A 19,228-nucleotide genomic window follows, 5' to 3' on the forward strand; every position below is an offset into this window, starting at 1 on the left:
TTATCTCACTTCAAATTGGATGTGAAAATATGAACCCTGGAAGTGTTCAAGGCTGGGTTGGACGGGGCTTGGAGCAACCTGGGATAGTGGAAGGTGTCCCTGCCCATGGCAGGGGCTTAGAACTAGATAAGCTTTAAGGTCCCTTCCAACACAAACCATTCTGTGATTCTATAAAGGTGAGCCCCATCCTCAGCACCCTTCACACAAAGCCAGAACTGGCAGACATTGGAGTTTTCAAGCACAAATCCATTTGTGTTTCAGCTGCTTCCCCACTTTGCATGCCCACTGTTGCACACCGTGCCCAGAGGACTCCAGAGAGGACTCGTATCATTTTGCTCAAGTGTTAAATCATGTGACACCTTCCAAATATGGCTCCACCTCTATGGATGGAGAAGCAAAGCCACTAGCAATCAAACCCAAGTGCAAAACGAGGCCATCTGCCTGCCCAGGGCAGGATTTATTCCCCCACAGCAGCCCAGTGCTGCGAAGATGGACCGTACAGAATGGCTGCAGTATTGTGCTTGAAGGTCACAGCAGCTGCTGCCGTACATGTGTGAATCCTCAGGCATCACAGAGGTGGCAAAACTCTCTGTTTAAGATGTCTCAGTCACCTCACCAGCAGAGAGCAAAGCAGTAGGGCAATTTGTTCTTTCTAATAAATAAAAATCCCATTTTTTTACTTTAACGCAGCTCTCACCGAGAACCTCTTTCAAATCTACTCCAAGGTTATGCCAAGCCCTATACTTAATAAAATCTAGAGGATTTGTGGAAATTGAACATAAGCAACACAGCAGGATGCATTTCTAGCTGATACCTAAAACGATCTAACAAAGTCAGACACCTGGGAGCAGGACTGGCTCAGCTGGCTCAGTCTCACGGCACCTCTGGGCCCAGCACTGAGAGTGTGCAAGACCCACGAGGTCTGAATGACACAGAGAAATTCAGTTTGCTTTCTATCATCAATTCCTCATTTAATAAACAAACAAACACTTTGAAATATCAATCACTGAAGTGTTGTATATTTACACTTGGTTTACATCAACCTTGTCACTATGACTGATAACTAGTAATTAAGTTAATAATGATAGCAAATAACCCTACCATCCCTCATTTTTTTAAAATATAAGCTGAAAAATTTGAGAATTGTAACAAAAGTTGGTTTTACCAAAACTACTGAGGCAAGAGGGCTAAGAAATTGCTGCCACATGACAATTTTTTGTCTTGTTTTTTCTGTAATCTAATAATACCTATACTATTAGCTTTGCTTTCATTCCATACACTATTAAATAAGTATAAGGGTCAGATAGAGGTCACTGAGTACTACAAAACACTTGTGACATCACACCCAGTCTCACAAATAAAGATGAGGAAGCTGAATATGCACTACACTTCCATTGCAATTATACAATTCCATTCTTTGGGTTATTTTGATCAATTAGTTAAATCTAAAAAAGAGAAACCGACCCAGATTTAGAATTTCAAATAGATTTAAATAACAACAACCCGTTCAGCTACTTAATTGTATGCAGAAACCCTGTAGAGATGGCAAAGGAGTCTCATGGTGGATGGTGGATTGTGGGTAGCACAGACAGGGAATAAAGGTCATCTCAAAATCAAAGCATCTGATAAAATTTTAGGTGGATCATATCTTCCCCCTCAAAATCCAGACACGAATATAGTACAATAAGCTGAAACTAGAAATGGAAAAGAAAACTAGGATAGAAAGTCAGATATTTTACTCTCCACTGAAAACTGATATAACTAAGCTATTTAGAGAACATTGCTCAGAAGTTATTGCTGAGTATTATTATAAAGGGATATAATAAGCAAAAGCAAAGGTCACAGCTCTTTGTGCCAGTGATTATATAAATCATAAATCTTGACAGTTTTTTGAAGACAGAGCTTAAAAGAGCTTCCTTAAAAAGGAGATAGAGAGCTGAAAAATACCAACGTGAACAGGAGGATAAGGTACCATGGGAACGGCCAAAAAATCCCCAAAGGTCCTCTGCTGAAGGATTTATTTTTGTCTATTAAAACCAGAATTCACTAACACCTGAATGAAGATGGTCTCCTTGTGAAGAGGCAACACAGCTGGAGAGCTTCCAGCTCTGTGCATATCTGGAAAGTGTGCAGGGGTAAAAGCCCAGGTGATTAAGACTGGTGATGATACTTAATTATTTTAAAGAGTCAGTAAGAGAAGGAATTGCAAAGAGTAGCAGAAAAAAGCTCACACATTGGGTGTCTGGGCAATAAAAAGGCAGGTGAAATTGCTCACAGATAAATATTAGGCAAAACACATGAGATAAAACCCCAAAGCAGTGTTGCACGAGGAGTGCTGGACTTGGAGCAGGATTGGAGCATTCAGGAATGAGGTTTTAGTTTCTAATATTCAGTTCTACCGAAAGGTCGGCTCAAGGACCAAAAGTAATCAAAGTGAATGTTAGGAATTATTAGTGAAGGATCAAGGATCTCAGCAGAGTATATGCCACCACATAAATCAGTATTGCTGCTTTACCTGGAGTATCAAGTGCTGCCCTGGTGTCACCGGCACAAAAATGGAAGTGCAAAATGAAAGGTATGATCCTTACATGAAAGGGTCTCTGTGCAAGGAACAACAAAGTAGACTAAGACACTTCAGCTTGCAGAAAATAGGATTTATGTAGGAAGGAATATCTCAGAGGTACAGAAAACTGAGTGTCGTGACCACTTCCTATAGCCCAGATCACACAGAGCACTGAGGAACATCTAATTAAATTAGCAGAAAGTTCCTTTGCACAGATCTTTGCACGTTCCACAGCCCCTCCTTACTCAAGGAGGCTGCAGATGGTAAAAAGTTAAAACCAGTTAAAAAATTGAACCGGAAACTGACAAAGAAAGATCTGTTAAGGATTTCTAAACACAAAGATTCTCAATACCTGACTCGAGATGTCCCTGATCTCCAGATTGCCACTGTGATTCCCCAAAATATCTGCAGAGGGTTAATATTTCCTTTTGCTTTTCACTGCCTAACTACCTGTGGAAAAGAATACTGGGCTGGATGGGTTGTACCTTAAAATCTTGGTCTTACAGTGGTGACAAGATAATCAGCAAGTAAAAAAAAATCTCTTCGAAAGAAAGAATGATGAAAAGACAATTTTTAGCAGCACATAACAATATCCCAAAGTTAAAATAACTTTGACTTAATACAATTGCCCCAGCAGACATAAAACTTGTTTTATGAGAAGAAAACCAGCTTTTACAGTACTTTCTCAGCTAAGCAGGTGGAACAGTGGGGAAAGACAGATATTTCTGTTTTGGTTCATCCCTCTGGTAGAAATAAGACACAGCTCTGTGTGTGGTACAAGAAGGAACACAGAATTAGGGACAGGTATTTCTGCAGTGCTTATTCCAGGTAAGAATACACTAAAAAATATATGAATCCAAGGGCAGATGGGCAACTACACAAGTGCCCCAGCTGAACCTAACAGCATAGGTCAGAAGATTAGCCTTCGAGACTGAGCTAGTAAAATAAAATACATCAACATAGTGCTCCCCCCCAACCTCCTAAAGAAGCTTTCTGTATGTTTTTGAGATGTGTGTTTTTGTGAAAACCCAAAAGCTGAGAACTTTTCTGAACTCTCTCTGCTGTTCAGCAAGTCCTGGCTGAACTGTTTAAACAGATGGTGCTATTTCATAGCAAATAGATGATATCACCATTGCAGAAAGATGATTTTAAAGAAGACAAGGTGCTGTTATACGCTGTGAAAAGGAAAACAAAAACTCCTCCCACTCTGCCCCAAACCTGCCATCTTGAAGGATTGATAAAAATTCCCCTAAATCAGGCAGAAACAGTCCATACATCATCTACTGTGGCCATACAACCATTAGAGATATTTGGTAGTGAGTGTTGTAACTGTTACTTAATTGCTAATATAAGGATAAATACGTTACTTAACATTTCTATACATTCTAGATCAGGGAATCCTTATTAATTACCTTTCTTATCTAAAGAAATACTTGTCGTTCAAAATGCTCTTTTCCCCATTCCCTCCCTACATCTATTTTAAAAATCCATGTAAAACTTTAAACGTTTTAAAATAATGAGCTTTTCTGTTCTTCCTCGGAAAATGCCAAAAGCTAAGCTCTACAGAACAAAGCAGCTGTGCTGGTTTCAGCTGGGGTAGAGTGATGGTGTTTGTCTTCCCAAGTCACCGTGGGGTGGGATGGGACTCTGCTCTCCTGGAGGTGGCTGAACACCTGCCTGCCCATGGAAAGCAGAGAGTGACTTCCTTATTTTAGTTTACTTGTGTACACGGCTTTTGCTTTGCCTGTTAAACTGTCTTTATCTCAACCCCCGAGTTTTGTGGTTTTTACCCTTCCAATCCTCTCCCTGGTCCTGCTGGTGAGGGAGTGAGGGAGTGGCTGTCAGGGGCTTGGCTGCTGGCTGGGTTAAGCCACAACAGCAATGCACACAATCAGAGGGAGGATGAGATTTCAGTTTTAAAGCTTTCACAGCATTACTGTAACAAGCCATTTTAGAATTTAAGACAGGTGAGATGTTATCCCCACCCATTCTGAGTTGATTATTGATCCAGAAATTGTGTCTATCTTGGCATACTGATTAATGATGGAACCACTCAACAAATATTTGCCACACAAGAGAAGTGACAGTGAGTGCTAACATGCTATTCCACGGATGGGAAGAGGCTTCACTAAGCCTTCAACTCGTCTCACATCTTGGTAGGGCACGCTGTGGACAGGAATGATGTGAAGCCTCATCGAAACATTCATCCCCCAGCTCTTTCCAACTTTTAAGAGTCCTTGCTATGGTATTTCTGACTGTCTGTATTACGTTTAGACCACGGCTTCTCTGTTGCAACCAGCAAGCAGTTTACTCACAGCACACAGTTTGCAAGGTTTTGAGAACTGCAAAATCACATCGCTACTGGAACAGACTTGGTTACCGGCACGGCCTTCTCCATTAGATACTTGCCACTAAGTAAAGGTCTGTTGAGTGTATAAAGAGGTGGTAGATCTTCTATCTCTGCTATCCTCTGGTAAACGGCTCTGGATAGATGATCCCCATGATATAAACTCCCCAAGATGATGCTAGAGAAGTAAATTGGCTCCACAAAGAGGCTAAGTAAGGCTCCTTGAATACCCAATACGTTCCACCTAAGAGGGAGGGAAAAACAAAACAAAAAAAAAACAAAAAAACACTTTCTTTTTAATGGAACAAGTAACATCTGCCAGACATAATAGCAGTTAATCACAATGGACTAGATTTTTAACCCTTTCTCCTGACTGGCACATGACCATGGTAGCATAAGCTGTGACACCTGCCAGAATTTCAGAGATCAGCTTAGGGGATGCTCAGCGTAATCCTGAGTAAAATGACCTACAGCAACAGGCCAGGAGCAGACTCCACAACTTTATTTCCCCACTAACATGTCTGGTGATGCATTTTCTAGCACCCTAGTGCCAGAGATGGACAGGATCATTCAGTGGGAGAAAGCCAAACTGTGAGATTCTCAGAAACAGCAGCTATTGCCCCCAAAAGACACCTAGCAGGGGGTAAAGCATCCTTCCCAGAGCAAAAGGATTGTGTTTGCAAGACCTCCACACCTCATCACCATAAGGGAAAACCTGTCCTTGACACCCTAGCCCAACTGTTTCCACATCCTGCTGCCAGAAAGGACACATGCACTGGCATGCAATATCCATAGTCAGGGAGAAGATTGAATCTGAAAACTGAAAATATGCAAAGAAAGCATGTATTCTTTGCTCCCTTTAGCTGTTTCACATATTCCAACCAAAAATCCCTTGTCTGGACCACTGTGATCTACACTGGATCAGGTCTAGTGGCAGGGATATAGCATGCCTAGGAGCAAAATCCTGATTTTTTTTTTTTTTTTGACAGCTGCATTCATTTGAAAAAGCTTTGGCTCTCAATCTGTCTGTAACAGTTATAGAGAGTACTTCTGAAAACCTCAATATCTCCTGCAGAGTATTTTCTCTGTATTTGTCTGAGGAATACTTGCAAAAAGCTTGGCACTATGAAAATAGCATTTTTCAGTCAGAATCATAGAACCACGGAATGATTTGGGCTGGAAGGGACCTTAAAGACCATCCCATTCCAACCCCCTGCCATGGTCAGGGACACCTTCCACTAGACCAGGTTCCTCAGAGCCCCCATCCAGCCTGGTGTTGGAGTCAAACTGCAGCATCCAGACACAAGCAGCAGGGAAGTTTCCTTTGGTGCTTGGATAAAACAAAGGAGCACAATGGAAGCTCTTGGGCTCCCACAGAATGGTTGTCCTTATTAAAAATCCCACCGTATATCAGGCTGCAAGGTTACCCTAGGAAAACAGGTAACTTGGATGTTGCTAACAGTGATTCTTGCAGTTTGTGCTGGGATGGCTACACATCAGCATCATTTCAGGCTAGAAACTGCACATCACAACTGTTTCACTACTGCAAAAATTGAATTACACGTGCTGGCTTCAGGATGTGCAAAAAAAAAGGGTAAAACAAAGACTGCAATTCAAGGAACCAATTTCTTTGCATATTTTTACTGAGGATAAAAATGGAGGCAATGTGCATTAACTTACTCACCTGTCATTAAAAAAGCTGGCACTAATGAATGAATAAAAATTCTGTGCTAATAAAAAAATGAGGTCTATTTTACATGGAATAAAGGCACACTTTGTATAACACTGATAACATTGCATAAAATGCAATCAGCAACCAAATGTCAGAGTAAAGATATCAAGTGAAAATTATTGCTTTCCAGGACCAATATGTCTTTTTAAGGACCATATCATGACTAGAAGTCTGTAGATTTGAGGTATTTCAAGTGCCAAATGAATCACAATATTATTTTCTTGTTGTTTGCAGTATTGCCTACATGGAGAGCATGGACTGCTACAGACACAGGTAATATTATGGAAGAAACATCTGGAAGGAATTCAAGACTGAGCATTGCAACTGGGGTCTTACAAATGTATCTGAGACTTGCAGACAAGGCACATCACATTTTACATGACCAGTGTTTGAGTGACAGATGAATATCTCAAAAAAGGCCAAAGCACTCCTCTGGCAAGCCCTCATCCCCTAAATAAAACCTTTGCCAGACTCCCTTCCTTACTTCCGATTTCAGTATTTCCACAGCTTGTGTTTTGCCACTGCCTCCCACACTTGGTGACGTCCTCTGGCACAGAAAATGAAAGCTGACCACTTGTCTTACAAACTTCTTCTGATGAAAAGAAGAGGAGTGTGGACACCTGAACGAGTTTCTGCAAGGTGAACTGTATGGACTGGTACTACTGCTCACAGGCCTTATGTTTTCCTGGGGTGTGCTGATGCACCTTCAGCACTGCAGCACTTGCTCATGAATGCTGGGTTCACAGCAACTTGCTTGATGCAAGGACAGGGTTTGAAGAAAACATTCTTACAGCCAAGGCCTCAAGCTCTTAATATTGATTGGGCAGGGTTGGATGGTGGTTAGGTTTATAAAACTAGCTTTAAATTTCCATAGTTAAAATTTCCAAAGTACATATACTTGTCCACAGAAATGTATTCTTATATCAGAAGCTGGTTGTAGCACAGAGATAAAACCTGACACCCAAATGAATCACAGAATCACTGAGGTTGGAAAAGCCCCCTAAGATCACTGGGTCCCACTGCCAACCCAGTACGGCTATGTTCACCACAGAACCATGTCCCCTGGTGCCACATCACACACCCTTTGGACACTTGCAGGGATGTTGACTCTACCACTTCCCTGGGCAGCCTATTCCAGTGCCCAACCACCCTTTTGGTGAAAAACTTTTCCCCAGTATCCAACCTGGACCTCCCCTGGCCCAGCTTGAGGCCGTTTCCTCTGGTCCTGTCACTTGTCACCTGGGAGAAGAGATCAACCCTCCCCTGGCCCCACTCTCCTGTCAGAAAGTTGCAGAGAGTGAGAAGGTCCCCCCTGAGCCTCCTTTTCTCCAGGATGAGCTCCTCCAGCTCCCTCAGATGCTCCTCACAGGACCTGGTGCCTGTGTTCTGCAGATCGTAGCAGAGTGAGAAAAGGAAGGACTGCATAGAGACTTTCTCAATGTTCCTTTTTCATATTGTACTTCTTTATATCAAACAGTAGTATCTCACTTCCATTAGCACATACACTGGAACAACCTTCATGGGTGTAAACTGAGAAGAAACTACACCAACACCACACATCGGTTTTCAAAAGGCCACAGGCATTGCCTCCTGAAATGGTAAAACTGCCTCGTCCTCCAGTGTAGAAGCATGGATTGTGAGAATGCTGCCAATCTAGTGTTAACCTCTACTGAAAGCACAAGTTTTTTTGAAATTAAGGGGCCAAATTCTGTATTTCACCACAAGCCAGGAGGTGCAGAGTGGAAAAAAGCAAAATGCACTGCCGAAAATTTCAAGTCAGTGTTGTCTTCCTAACGAAGCAATTAAGCAACAGCATTTTTTTTCTTCTCATTAAAAATAGCATCAGAAAAGAGTTAAGTAACTGAAGTAACTTAAATCTAGCTTACAAATCCAAACCTGGGTGTTAAAGAAGAAGCATGAGCAGAACACAGGAATGCTGCATCACATCAACAGAGATACTGAAATGCCTAAAGTAAGGCATGTAAAGAAGAGATTTGCCAATGGGAAAGAACACCTCAGCAAGTAGGGGAACACCTTCCAGCATAAACCTTTTCATTGGGAACACCTGACATGCTTGTCTTAGCTAAGCATAAAATGTGTCTTGTGACAGTGTTTAACATATTCTGAGCATTCTGACTACAAGAATTTTCTTTCACAACTTTAAAAAATCTTAAAGTAAAACTGGCACTTAAAACACAAGTTTCTCAAGGCTGAGTGAAAGAGATTTGCCCATGATCATTCGTATGGGTGAGTAACATCAATCTCTACTTAATAATTGGTTTTGCTCACTTTAATATAATTGCTTCAACAAATAGTGCACTATAAAAGTAGTTATAGCTACCTGTACTGTGTAGTAAATAATTCTAATTAAGGTCTTTTAGTCTAATCATTACCATAATCAATTTAAATAAATCATTTATTCATATCATGATATTTGGTTTGCCATCCTTAATCCTGTGGGACAAAGTCATACAGAGGTTCAATCACACCTGCACAATCCTTCAGACATAAACTGTTAACCAAGCCTGGGCCTAAGACTGGATCCAGCTGCACCCAGACTCCTTTCCGAGAAGTAGTTTAGGAAGCAAGGGGGTCCTTTCTGTACCTCATGACTCAGCAGGAGGGTCTCCCTGCTAAGCCTTGTGCAAAGTTTCCATTCTGCCCATGACACCACGTGTTTGGCAGCCTGCAATACTCTTTCAGCTTCAAATCTACAGCTCTGCAAGGGATGCACAGCAACCTGACGTGAAGCCAGAAAGTTCAAGCAAAGGCATATTTATTTACTCATCCTGAACTGGCCTTTTCTGAGATAGAAGATCCTTCAGGGTCACACTCTACCAGGGGCTCACTGAGGTGACATTGAAGCCCTACCATGTCTGACAAAGCAACAAAATTTCTAAAGCTCACCTAGCAAAGTACTTTAGCATGAAAAGGGAAACAAAAGCTGCAAATCAAAGCCACGGTTCTCCTTTATCCTTGGGCCAACCAACACACTGCAGTGGCCCCTACCTGCACCTGGACTGGGAGGTTCAGCATTCCCACCCCTGCACATACGAGCTACTGCTGCCAAACAGTTAAAAAAGAGAAGGAGGATGACAGATAAAGGATGTTGCAACCTGCTGCTGGTGTAAAGTACTTTTACACCCCATCATTTTCCCAGCACTAAGCTTGGCCATAGAAGAGTTTGCCTATCACCGCCTTGATCCTCCCCAGTCTGTTATTTTATTTTTATTGTTAAAAAACAACAAAACTGTGACCCTGGATTTTGAAGAGGCAGTTTTTTCAGTCTGGTTGACAGCACAGCTCCACAAACAACTGCAGGACCACTGCCGAGGTAGGGAGATACCACGCACAGGAGGAATGTTAAAGAGATTCCCAACCAAGTTATACCAGCACTTTTTTAAAAAGTCTTTTTCTTAAATAAAACCCCCTAATTTTCATTGAACATTTTCATTTAGCATGAAAAATTTAGCCATCTGAAAAGTTACAGGTGCAAACTAAGATCTACTTCAGTTCAGAAACGCTGCTAAGTCACCTCCATGGGAGCACGGCTTAGGGTGCCCTGCACCTCCCCTTTGCTCTGCAGTTCCCAGTTGCCCATGCATGCTTAGCTATAGGGAGACCAAAAAAACCCAGATTTTCCCATTACCAAGGTTTTGCCATGCCCTCTGCCTCATCCTCAAAGTAATCTTAGGCTCGAGGGATGTCCAGGGAAATGCTCTTTGAAACAACTACATCCCACCACCTTTACAGGTTCAACCCCAGCCTTGGCTTTTGCAGATTTATGCACGTGAGTCGTGTTCAACTTCTGAGAATTTACACAGAGGATGCTCTCTATGTAGTGTGCTCACCTGAGGTCTTACAGATGAGCACCTCACTGGGAAATCTGAATTTTACAAATTTATCACACCCACTGGTTTTCTTATTCTATATTCACTACTAAAGATCCTGCTGATAACAATCTGGAGGATGGATGCACTTCCTCAATCTTTATGCTGTTCTAGATCATGCTACACTGAAAAAAAGAGAGTAGAGAAACCAGAGACCAACACCAAATTAAGAGCAGTCCTCCCTTTCTTGCTATGTTGTCACATTTTTGCTCTGGACCACCATGTGGCTCAGAGGTATCTACAGTGGATTCCTAAAAGGTCTATTGATTTCTTCATGACATGCAGGTGATTTCACAACTCTTGATACCTGAAAAGGTAAGTAAAATTTAACCCTGCAGCAACACTTTCACAGTGTGCTGGTTCACCTCTTGCCAAAAGTAAAACAGGCTGAAAATATATGCTTCTGGTAAAAACTCTCCTCTGAACTTTCTAAACTCAAAAGGCACAGAAATTCTGTTATTCACACTATTTTAGAAAAAATGCAAAAATGGGGGGGGGCTAACAGCAGTAAGTCACAAATCTTGATGTTAATATCAAATGTCTTGGTATCACTCTCACTAATTTTTATGCAGACAGCAGCATGGAGGAGGTGAGTCACTAGGTGACCCACAATGGTGTCCACATGGAACTGGTGTCCAAATTTATTTCAGGAAAACAAGAGCCTCCTGCAACTAACCAAACAAAACCTGACAAGTGTTTACAGTTCAAAGAGCTGCTCTTTATAAACGACTACTACAAAGAAATGAAAATTATTCAGTAGGCACTTTGTTTATCACAAGCTGTTACTTGCAACTGGTGGCAAGGGAGAGAAGGTATCACTGTGTGAGGTGCTGGACTACCCCAGAAAGCACTTTGCCTCCTGACATGCATGAGGCATCACTTTAAACACTATTTCCCTTTTTTTCCTTAAGAGATTAATTGAATCTCCGTGAGCATTCCGTGCTCTTCATAAGCCACTCTGTAAACAGGCAGCAAGATCTTTACAACTGGGTCACAGCCCACACTATGAATCAGTAAGTGCAAGAAGTCCATGGTCTTGGACAGTAGCCCTTCTCACAAACATATTGTTACATTTGCAACTACAGACAAGAAAAAATGCTTCCCCTTGTAGCTGTACCTAGGCAGGCAACCACACAACTCTGACTCATCCCAGTTTTTCTGGCACTGCCTGGATTTGCTCCACATCTGTGAGCCTGGTTTGAGAGGTTACACGATGCTACATCTTGGGTAGGTAGTTGTTTCTTACCACTTTCCCTCAGGTATTTTATTTAAGTGCCACACTGCCACCACAGATCAAAGTGGCCAATTCACATTGCCAGTGTCACTTGGATTAAGAACTGGTGAGCAGAACTGCTCTCTCTTTTGGGGAAAAACAGAAGAAGACTGAGTTACAAGCTTCCATTTGGATTTCCCACCCTGAATAAGCACGAAACAAGGCCAGTGGACAGACCTAAAGATCATCAGAAAAATATTTTCTCTTCTTTAAAGCAGAAGAGCACCAATGACTTCCCTTTCAACAATTCAACCTAAAAAGTTCTTCTCAATTCCTAGAGCCTTCCTACCAGAGAAACTGGGTGAAAAAAACTCCACTTTTCTCAGCAGGATGTTAGACATGACTGGGATGTTTCATGAGAAGTCATTATTTGAAACCAAAAATGTGGGCAGAAAAACACATCAAAAGGAGAATGACAAAACCCAACATCAGTACCATGGAACAAGGTCAGGATACATTTAAAACAAATGCATGTACATTAAAGTTACTCTGGTCACAGAAACCACCCTAACACCGCACTGGAGAGCCACCAAGCACTAACACACCAGGATAATCCTGTTCTAATGCTTCCAACCCAAATGGGATTGCACTCGTGGCCCTTCCATGTTTCTTACAGCTTTTCCTGGATGTTCCTACTGGATCCAGGAATGTGCTGGGCAGCACACTGCAGTAAAGCACTCAGAGGCAGCAACTTGGATTATACAGATAATCCACACAGATGAGGCAGTTCAGATACAAGGGGTTTGATACAAGTGCAATCCTGCACCCCAAATTTATCCACATCTTTTCCAGGCTGTGACTGAGAATCTTTGGGAAAGCTCAGTGGAAATCAGCAGGTCTGAGGTATACTGGAGGACTCATTGCTGGACACTACAGAGCAAGGCATTCTTTCAAATGTAAATGGACAAAACACGTCAGGGAAATGTCAAAAAAAAAAAAAGAAAAAAAAAAAAGAAAAAAAAGAATATGAAAATTTGGGCCTCCTTACCCGTCATACAGTCTTTGTTCTGTGTCAAGGGGTTCTATTTGCTTCCTTCACTGGCACAAACAAAATTATTCCCATTAGCCCCAAGGAGAGGTGACAGCTAGCTACGGAAGCGAGAGATGGATTCTGTTCTGTATCACACAAAATCAACAAAAGAGTCAAATGTGTTCTAGCTCAACAACTGGCTGCATTTTCATTTTTTTATATATATTTGCAATGACAATGTGATAAAAGAATGTGGCGTGAATCCCATGTCAGATGGCTGGGAGAAGTCCCAGGCATGAAACTGGGGAGTTTATTTGGTGAATTTTATTGAAAATATTATAAAAGAAGCTGAAATGTCAATTTTGTAGAATTACCTTTTCACATCTGCCTGTCATAGCTTCTGAAAGGCCCTATCCATTTACGTTAGGGAGATTTAAACTAAAAGAAAATGTTTTCCTTCAGCAGAGATGCTGATTACTTGAGACAAGACTAAAGGAACAAAGCCATTACATAACTTTCCTCCTCTATTTTTGATTTGGCATAGGCAGTTCACAAGAATATTTCCAACTTAATACCCTTAATAAATTTTGAATCAGGCTCTGACTTGAGAAAAAAGCAGAGCTATTTTAATTACAGTATATATAATACATATAAAATTGAAAAATAACTAAAATGTCATTAGCTGAAAAATCTGGCATTTTTCATCCACTTTGCAAGAGCACAGAGGCTGCAAACACACAGACTCATTTAAAAAATTATGCTGCAACTCTCCCATACTTGTTAAAGAATACTACTGCTAAATTTTCTTTTGTCCATTTACGAATTTGAAAACAACAACAAAAAATCTCTTAATCTTTGTCAAAAAGGACAACAAAGAAGGAATTGGATGAAATATAAATTAAAGTACTGGTTCTGGAAACAAAATATTTAATCACAATACATAAAACTATTTAAAGTAAAATTAAAATAATTTTAAAGTTAAAAACTAAAAGTGCGTCAATATTTTTTTTAAAAGGGACACTTTTCACTGTACAAAATAATAAAACTATAATCTATGCATGAAAATGTAGGTATCTGATATCACAGAATGGTTTGGGCTGGAAGGGACCTTCAAGACCATCTCATTCCAACCCCCTGCCATGGGCAGAGACACCTTCCACTAGACCAAGTTGCTCCAAGTCTCATCCAACCTGACTCTGAATATTTTCAATGATGGGGCAAGGGTGTATATCATAGGAGGAAGCTATCCAAGTAATGCAATAAATTTATTGTACTGTTTTGATAATGCTATACTACTTCAGGAAAAAAAAATCTAAAACATTTCTCTGCTATTCCCCAGTGATATAAATAAAAAACAAAGCTGTCATGACTTTATGTGGCTGAAATAATACAGAATGGTTTCACCTTGCCTATGAAGCCAGCAGAGGGTCTAACACCAATTGCAGGTGAAGAATCAGGAGATTCATCATAGGAATTACATTCACTCTCATGCTATGTCTAATGAGATAAGCCCATCAATACCCTGCACATTCATTGTAAGTACCATAAAACCCCTCTTTCTTGTTAGAATCTCAGAATGGTTTGGGTTGGAAGGGACCTTAAAGCTCATCTTGTTCCACTCCCTGCCATGGGCAGGGACACCTTCCACTAGCCCAGGTTGCTCCAAGCCCCATCCAACCTGGCCTTGGACACTTCCAGGGATGGGGCAGCCACAGCTTCTCTGGGCAACCTGTGCCAGGGCCTCCCCACCCTCACAGGGAAGGATTTCTTCCCAGTATCCCATCTAACCCTGCCCTGCTTCAGCTTAAGGCCATTCCCCCTTGTCGCATACGCATCTTCAGCAGTAAAATGAACAGCAAAGAAACCAATTGCTGAGTGTCTCACCTCGCTATCTTGTCACTGCAGGACATGGTCAGCAGCCTTTCTCCTTGCAACACACCATCCCACGTCTGGATAGTGGTACTGGAGCGCACAGGGATGGTCCCTTCCCCAGATTCTATTTTTGTCCGCAGCTGTCCTCTGGCTTTGCGGTTTGGGTGCCTGTCCCCTTGATCTGAAGGACAAAAATCACTTAGAGTCAGCTGAGGAACATTCTCCAAGGGTTTTACAGACAGAATGACAGTAAGAAGAATCGATTTGAGGTATTTGTCTGCAGTTACTGCTCGCTTGCATCATAGTTCCTACCGCTCTTGGCAAATCAGCTACAGCATCAGACATCTCCCACAAATACTGCCTTCTAGGACACACTTGCAGTTAAACCAAGCTTTTGCTACGGGAGCAGTAGGCAGCAGGCAGCTCTTCAGCTCTGCCCTGTGTGTTACAGCATTAAAATGAAGTTACAGGGCAGACCGTGGAAGGGGCACGCAGAGAACCGCTGTTAAAGGACAGAAACAGGGAAACAGGGATGGTTAATTCTGTAGGAATACTTGCTGACTCACTGGCTTATCTCAGTTAGCATCAGCCTCTTCAAGACCACAGGGTTCATCACTCTATACTGAACTTCTACCACAGAGGAAGAACAGCTCAGATTTTTTTGGAAGAGATCTTTGTCTAACACACCTCTATGCTAAAAGGAAAGAAGACACCTAAATTTTAACCATGCCACTGGTACATGCTCCACGAATAATTTAAGCTCCCTGGGGTTGAGGAGGACTGCTGTCATACCCTCTTGTGCTGCTTCGTGGGGGGAGAAAATCCGAGCATCACCACAAGGAGATGTGCTGATATAGAGATGGAACTGCACATTCTCCTTCAGCTTAAACCCGCCTTGCTCTGATCTGATAAAAATGGATTTTTGCTGATCTTCTTTATTGCTGAAACAGAGAAGAAAGGTAGAGTCAAAACTGACGTTAACATGGAAATAGCCACAAGCTGTGCAGTCTTAACGGGCATTAAAAACAAACACAGGATGGCTGAAAATTTTATAATATTAATCTAACAGTTATTACAATTAACAAAATTAAAGGACCATCAAGACACGAAACATCTCCAGATGTCAAGAGCTTTCAGGCACTTACCAGCAAATGAAACACCAGCACCTTTTAGCCCACTTGATATTATTTTGATTTATATGTCTGCAGTTTACAGAATGATTCCCAATTATTTTTCCTGTCCTCCCCCTTCATGAGAGACACCTCACTGAATAAATGTTTTGTTCAAGTCAAACTTGAGGGCAAAGGGCCCGAGTTCTAAATTCAACATCCTAATGCAACAGGACAAGAGTTTCACATTGAAATAATGAAGACACGTGTTTTACATGGACAGATTTTCAGCTCTGTGGTATCAGCTCATCTTCCTTTTCCCTCCAGCTTACCTTAGGTAAAGCTCAAGTTGTGTATACAGAAACTTCAGCAGGCACCGTCGAGCTACAATTTCCGCGTGGCAATCATTTAATGCAAGACCACGATCACTCATGTATTCACCATTGATACATTTTGTTCCTGTAGAAACACTTATTACAAGGGCATCTTTCACATCTGTACCTGCCAAACAAAATTTCAGGAAGAAGACGCAATTAACATCACAAATAATTTACTGAGTGATCTTCTTGCTGAACCCAAAGAAGGCTCTTTTTTTTGGTGCTGTTTGCTTATTTAAAAAAAAAAAGTTTTTTTTTCTTCCAATATTTTCTTTAAAACAAAAGCTTCAGTCAGCCATATCCTCCCTGTACCAGCACAGTCTCTGGTTCTCATGAGCTCTTCATGTTGGAGTTTAGACAAGTTAAAAATTGAAAACCTGCAGGGAAAAAATGCTGCTTCAGGAAGAGTTATTAAAGCTTGAGACCCAAAGTGGTTTTTTTCCTGAGGTTCAGGCAGCCAGCAACTTTCAGCATGTACCTTCTGACCACCTATGCAGACATTGACAGTGACTTTAGAAATCTGAAAGGCACTGGTTTATTAAGGCAGCAGCACATTACAGTAGGGTATTGAACTAACAACAAGGAAGGTAAGACTAGGGAATGAAGAAATTTAAATGCTTAAATCACTGTAAAGATTACCAGCAGTATAATGTGTAGTTCTTGGTATTAAACCATCCCATACAACATAACTTAAAAAAATACATTAGGTGGGTGTTTTCTATACAGAGAACTGCCTTTATCACTCAAAAAAATCCCAGCTGCATGAAGGACTCAAAAAGACAGGTCAAAATGCCACCTAGCAAGACACTCGGGGAAAAAAAAGCCCAACAAATTAAAAAAATGAACCTGAGCCCAGCTGGCCCCTCCTGCCCAAAGGGCTGGAGGAGAAGCAAGGAGCTGCAACACACAGCTATGCAATGGAGTCATCTAATTCCAGAGGTTTCCCAGACATATATCCATGCAAAGATGTTTTCTAATTCTGTGTAAAGCTATTTCTTCAGGTAATCAAAAGGTATTCACGTGTTAATTAAGTCTTGATTCTTTGGCACATGGCTCTTCTGAGAATTGCAGATACAGGGCTGTAATTATATAAAAACCTTTTAAATGCCACAAAATACATTGAACAAAACGACACCATGTTCCTCACAAGTGCTTTGTATTTGGGGCTTAAACGGTGTTTGTACCAGACGGAGGTTTGGCTATTCCTGAGCAGTGCTTGAGGAGCATCAAGGCTTTCCAAACCTGCCAAGGGCCCGTGTGCTGGGGGTGGGCAAGAGACCAGGAGGGGACACGGCTGGGACAGCCTTGTGAGAGGCTCAAAATGAATGTCCCAACAAGGGTTAAGATGGATTGAAGACCAAGATCAACCTTAGCACAAGGAAAATCCAGCAGCAGTGTGGTTGTAGATCAGTTTAGGGCAGAACTTCACTGTTTTGGGAGATTTGGACAAGCACAGATCTCGTGTCAGCAACCAGAGAACCACAACACCACTGCTTACACGTGCACACCACTGCCATCTGCCAAAACGTAAGCTGCTTTCTTCAGATATTTTTACTAAAATGACTCACATCAAGCACTAAGAATAAAATACAGCAAGAATAACCAAGTCCAAAATATTAAAAACTTGGAAAGAAGCATAATTCTTACATAATAGGCCCAAACCAAGAATGCAATCTGCATGACTGATGGGGGGGGGAACTTATTTATTTTCAGAAGGTTTTGTGATTCATTTTAAAAGCTACATTTTGTACACCGTGGGCTACTCAGATGTCTCAATCAGGCAGGAAACTGGAACTCTGTGGAAACAGAAGTATTTGCAGGTCTAACTTTCCTGTAAATATCCTTAGTTGAGATTTATTTACTATATTTAGTCCACCTTCAAGATTAAACAGTAAAAATATATTTCAATACCGCTTGACTGAAAAAAGGTAGTTTACTAGAATGCAAACAGAGCTCTTGTATTTAAGCAGTTAAAATACTACTTTTTTTTTTTTTAATTTACCTGTTGTCATGACAATTCCAGCAAGAACTTTTCGACGTGCATGCGGAGATGTGAAATTTTCAGTCAAATCACTGAATTTATCTACAACCAAGCGTGCAACAGCATCAGCTAAAACCTGTGGGATCACAAAGAAATGCATATTAGAAAAAAAAATATTAAAAATAAAAATTACAGGAGCAATGTTATAAAAATTTACAGTTTGAAGATATTATACATAATAAATGAAACAAGTTTTTAATTTTTCACTTTAAAAATTGACATTGAGGCATCACTCGCAGCTCTCTGCAAGTAGAAGCAGAGGTATGTGTGCTCCACATCTACTAAAACAGGGTTAGACAGCCCTAAGCCAAGCATCAAAGTACCTAATGCTCATGATGGTGAGGAACATTTGAGGCTTGGGAGAACAACTAGATAGACAGATAAGTCTATACTCTCATGCTCAAATCTCAAAATGCATCATTTCAGTATCCTTAACATTGGACCTGACAAGAAGATTGAAGTAAAAAAATCCAGGCCCTTCAAACCAACCTTTTATAACAATCTAATTCCTTATCTAGCTGTTACATAAATAAGGACAATTTTGCTTTCAACACTGGTTCAACACTTTCTATTTCTTATTTTTACAAGATGTATACAAAGGTAGGAATAGAAAATTTAACCCCAAGTAAGCTATCTCAAAATTAGGAAGGATTTCTCTTTTTCACCCCCAGGAAAACTTGAACAGTCACATTTGCAGCCTTATCAGTCAGGCTGTAAGGGGGATAAACTTGGAAAATTAAGGAAAACTTCAAACTACCAGTCCTGATCCTGTTGAATGACAATTCAGTTCAACACTGCAGCTCATCGTACCTGCTGTTTTCGAGGCTTGAACTTGTAAGCTGAACTTTTACAACGTGAACTGTAACAGCTAGAAAAGATGAGTCGAGACCAAATTGTCGGATTTTCACGTGAAAAGAAACTGAAGCCAAGGCAACCATGTGCTGACAACCAGCAGCACCTGAGATGTTCTGGGGTACACACCTGGCCCACAGGTTCACACACCACAAGGACACAGGTCCTGTGTCACACCTGCCAGTGCCATACAGATGTTGAG

At 41.2% G+C, this 19,228-nt stretch overlaps 1 protein-coding gene across 3 annotated transcripts in view; it reads right to left on the reverse strand.

Moving 5' to 3' along the window:
• The window catches only part of ADARB1 (adenosine deaminase RNA specific B1), a 67,778-nt gene that overhangs the window by 2,769 nt on the left and 45,781 nt on the right, over nucleotides 1–19,228 (reverse strand). For all 3 annotated transcript variants that reach the window (XM_027752012.2, XM_039381362.1, XM_027752014.2), the window contains exons 5-9: nucleotides 18,136–18,250; nucleotides 16,089–16,257; nucleotides 15,440–15,588; nucleotides 14,660–14,828; nucleotides 4,973–5,154 (exon numbers count right to left, since the gene is read on the reverse strand). In XM_027752012.2, coding sequence (XP_027607813.1) covers nucleotides 4,973–5,154; nucleotides 14,660–14,828; nucleotides 15,440–15,588; nucleotides 16,089–16,257; nucleotides 18,136–18,250 — 784 coding nt within the window. The remainder of the gene's footprint in view (nucleotides 1–4,972; nucleotides 5,155–14,659; nucleotides 14,829–15,439; nucleotides 15,589–16,088; nucleotides 16,258–18,135; nucleotides 18,251–19,228) is intronic.

This window comes from Pipra filicauda, unplaced genomic scaffold, assembly GCF_003945595.2.
Source record: "Pipra filicauda isolate LSUMZ 115617 unplaced genomic scaffold, ASM394559v2 scaffold21_size4447388_pilon, whole genome shotgun sequence".
Classification (NCBI taxonomy): Eukaryota; Metazoa; Chordata; class Aves; order Passeriformes; family Pipridae; genus Pipra; species Pipra filicauda.